Source organism: Octopus bimaculoides, chromosome 2 (assembly GCF_001194135.2).
Source record: "Octopus bimaculoides isolate UCB-OBI-ISO-001 chromosome 2, ASM119413v2, whole genome shotgun sequence".
Taxonomy (NCBI): Eukaryota; Metazoa; Mollusca; class Cephalopoda; order Octopoda; family Octopodidae; genus Octopus; species Octopus bimaculoides.
Window position 1 is genome coordinate 26,865,919 of NC_068982.1, and position 4,241 is coordinate 26,870,159.

At 35.8% G+C, this 4,241-nt stretch overlaps 1 protein-coding gene across 3 annotated transcripts in view; it reads right to left on the reverse strand.

Moving 5' to 3' along the window:
- The window catches only part of LOC106868874 (uncharacterized), a 46,455-nt gene that overhangs the window by 23,325 nt on the left and 18,889 nt on the right, over positions 1-4,241 (reverse strand). The window contains exon 1 of one of the 3 annotated variants that reach the window (XM_014914332.2): positions 3,930-4,152. The exons of the other annotated variants lie outside the window; for them this stretch is intronic. Within the exon in view, the coding sequence (XP_014769818.1) occupies positions 3,930-3,995 (66 nt within the window). The 5' untranslated portion in view covers positions 3,996-4,152. Of the gene's footprint in view, positions 1-3,929; positions 4,153-4,241 lie in introns of those variants that run through there. 3 annotated transcript variants of the gene reach the window in all.

Below are 4,241 nucleotides of genomic sequence, written 5' to 3' on the forward strand. Positions count from 1 at the left end.
GCTCAAAGACAATATAATGTATGGGTATTTTTTTTTTTTTTATATATTATTGTTTTATATATTATTTTCTTCATTTGTACTTCTTGATAATTTGCTTCTTCGCAATGAAAACCGGTTAGAAAAAATCTTTATTAAAATATGCTTCCAGTTCAGCATTCTGGCTTTTTTTCATTTTCCTATTATTTCTCCACGTGCGGTTAACACAACCCCACTATTTACTGACTTATATATATATATATATATATATATATACATACACAGTGACTCTTTGCTGCTTATACAGAGTTTGACCAACGCTTGTACTGTTATCTTAGATTTATTATGGCGTCTGATGTGGCTTTTTAAACTTGACAATGTTTTGTAAAGACACCCACATAAATTGCATATCTGCTTTGTACCATCAAGAGATGCAGTTAAGTTCTGATCTTTGTAGATCTTAAAATGTCTTTTCAGGCCACCGTAAGATTTGCAGACTTTATGGTATACACGGCATTAACAGGAATGCACATATAGACAGGCAGAGTAGTTAGTGGAGGTTTGTTTTTCATGGGTCCTCCAATGAGATTTAAGCCCAGCAAAACAAAAGCATGGTCTGTCACAAATTGTGCGCACAAAAAGATTGCTGGGATTCATTCTCACTTTGGTCGTAGTATTTTTCGTTAAATTTCTTTTGAGTTTCGCATGGGTCAACCTGGTTTCTTCAGAAGCTTTCACTCCACTCCACACTTTTGTTCGCCATCCAGCTCGATCCGAAGCATTGATTTCTATGGCCTTTGGATCCATTCCAAGTGACTCCATGCTAGTTCTTATACAGTCCTTAAACCTCTTACAATTTCTTTTCTTCAAGACTGATGGGAATTACTTTTTTCGGCGTAATGTAGAGTACATAGTGTGTGTGTGTGCGTTTGTGAGTGCATACACACACATACGTATATATATACACAAATACACACATCTACAGTTATGCATGTATGTATGTATGTATGCATGCATGCATGTATGTATGTATGTATGTACGCATGTGAGCACATATGTCAGATTAGTTTTTAAATATTTATGACATCACTATTTCTATTTTCCTTTTCATTGTTTTACCTCTTCTTTTTCGTTCCTTCTGCTGCTATACTGCAGTGGAGCAGGAAGGTTATATAAACACACTCACATACACACACACACACACACACACACACACACACACACACACACACACACACACACACACACACACACACACACACTATGCACTCTACAGTACATTGAATAAAGTAATTCTCATGAATTACTTTATTCAATCGGTTCTGACGAAATAATCGCCGATGCTATTATACATTACTATACATTATATAATATGTGTGACTTAATAATCGTTATCATCAATGTGTATAGACATGATGTGTGATTGCTCACTTCAGTCTTTGAAACAATAGCAAACGACAGAAGAAATTTATATTATAAATTCCACTCTTCATGTACTTGTTCTCTACGACAGTAGTAAACATTTCAGATTTTCTGTTTGGACGAAATCTGACTTTCCACAGGAAAAATTCTTTTTTATGCAACTTCAGACTCCCACCAATTGTTGAGTGCTCTCTGTTATAGGCAACTGGATAGTGTAATCCCGCCTTACTCACTATATATGCATGTCTAAATTCATCGCTATCATCATTGGCTATAAACATGATGTGTGATTTGTTGCCTCAACTCGTTGAAACAACTGAAATCATAGAATGAAGGTTATATCATAAACTCCACTCTTCACGTATTCACTCACTGCGATGGTGGTAAACTTTAAGGATTTTCATCTAACCGCATGCTTAGACGAGATTTGTTGCTTCCGATATGTAGGAAAACAGTGAAAACGTTCACTGGTAATCGATTGCTGAACAAAACTGTTATACCACTCATACAGTTAATATATTGTCAGAGAGGTCGACTTATTTTCTTTGTTCGCTTTCTAATATATATCACTGAATCTTCGTACTGTAGTTGCTATAATGTACGGGGGAGTTGTGGCCTCCATTGCTCTCCTCAATAAAATGTAAGCACAAGAGACCTGATATGATGATTTTGGATAGAGAAGAAAAACTGTACACAGTTGTGGAAATTAGCTACCCAGTGGATGTTAACAGAAAGCTGAAGATCAATGAAAAAGAGAACACCTATGCTGAACTATTGAGAAATCTGCAGTTACCCTATCCAGATTACAAGTTCAGGTTTATACCTGTAATTATTGGGGCCCTGAGATATGTATCACACTGCCTAAATAGCAATATTGATAAATTAGGCTTCTCAGAACCAGAAAGGAGGAAGCTAATTCAGAGACTACAGATACAATCCATCACTGGAACTAAATGTCTGTAAAACTTTCCAGAAATTTATCATTTAAATATATATGAGCATGCTTAGATATGTAACTATATGCATGAGAATACATATATAAAACATACAAATCTGCACATACATACATACATACATACATACATACATACATACATACATACATACAAATAAACAAAAACACCTGTTGTTGATGTTGAAATTCCAATGAAGGAACCTTGGATCTAGGTTAGAAACCGGTTCTTTTTCTATTGGCATGAAACTAAATTATGACATCCCTGCTTACATACATAATACATACATACATACACGTTATTATCATCATCATCATCGTTTATTTCCCCCTTTTCCATATTTGCATGAGTCGAACGGAATTTGTCGAGGTGGACTTTCTACATCCAGATGCCATTTTTCTTTCATTTTTGCGTAATGTCATTTCCATGTTAACAAATACTGGTCCATATCATGTACATTAGAGATCATCTTTCAGTGTCCATGTCAAATCTAATCCATCAAAACTCAGCAACAAGCAACAAGCCAACTGGGACATTTTCAAAAAAAAACTTATGTAAGCAAGACAGCAGTACGTGGAGTATCTGTATGTGACCTACCTGTATAACTAACTCAGCTGTTAAAACAGTTTGAGTAATATTGTTATGATGTTCATTTGCTTCCTTTTGATTTTATATTATTATTTTTGTTTTAATCCATGGAGGTAGTCAAATATCACACTTCTTCCCTTTCTGTTTAAAATGAACAATTTGCGCTTTCTAGCTTCTTCTGTTAAAAAGTGAGTAAGGGTTACTTCTGTGTCGTGAAAAATAGTTATGTTTGTGGATAGAACGTAAGCAACCCAATATAGTTTTCTCTAAGTTAGAATTTTCTCTATAACTTGAAGAGAGGCAGTACTCGTATCTCCCCACACCCAAGTAATATACAAAAACTGAAGGTTGATAACTCCCTTAATTTACAAACGTAAGCCGTGAAAAACAGAGAAATACATGGAAATTGGGAACTACATAATACTGAAAACAGAGGCAACTCACGCCCTCAATTATTCTTCGTACCCCTCTAAATTTTTTGAGATTCTCTAAAACACTCACGGTATTCTTGCGCGTGACAGTGAAGCTGTGTCATTGTAACAGTCAAGTATCTTCCAAGCATAAGTGGATACTTCAGTGTGTAAGTTAATGGAGTAAGACAAACTGCTTCCTCGGCAGCTCAGCTTCTCTCAACATATCAAAAACCGCAAGTTGAAAAATGCGATTTATTGACTGTTTGCGTTGTTCACTGACGTATTTCGTTCAGATACGGATACAGTTATTCCGCCGTAGCATTAAGGTCGTCTGATGGAGTAAAAGAGTTGCTATGTTTAAACATCCCTCCCTTCCTTTCTCTCTCTCTTTCGCTCCCTCTCTCTCCATCTTTGTCTCTCTCTCTCTCTCTCTCCATCTCACTCTATCTCACTCTCTCTCTCATTGTCTTCTTTCATACATAATATCAATTACAAAAATTATCACAAGAGTTATCCTATGCAACTGCTAGCTAGATTTCAAGGTAATTGCTACAAAGGTAAAAATAATATACTGTGCCTTTGTTATTATGTTTGCGTACGTCCCAATCGGTATGTGTCTGGTTAGGTCAAAGAAGTTTGACATTGCACAAAACAGCAATAGTAACGTCAGAAATGACTTCAACTTATTTAGTTATAAAATTTTGATGTTTGGTTATGAACTGTTAATGAAATTTTATGTCCGTCGAGGTCTCTAAAAGTAATATCTGTATTATGACGTCTTTAATATCTGCGTACATGTGAGAGAGTGTATATGTGTGTGAGAGTGTGTCGGCGTACGTGTGAGTGTGTGTGTGTGTGTGTGTGTGTGTGTGTGTGTGTGTGTGTATGC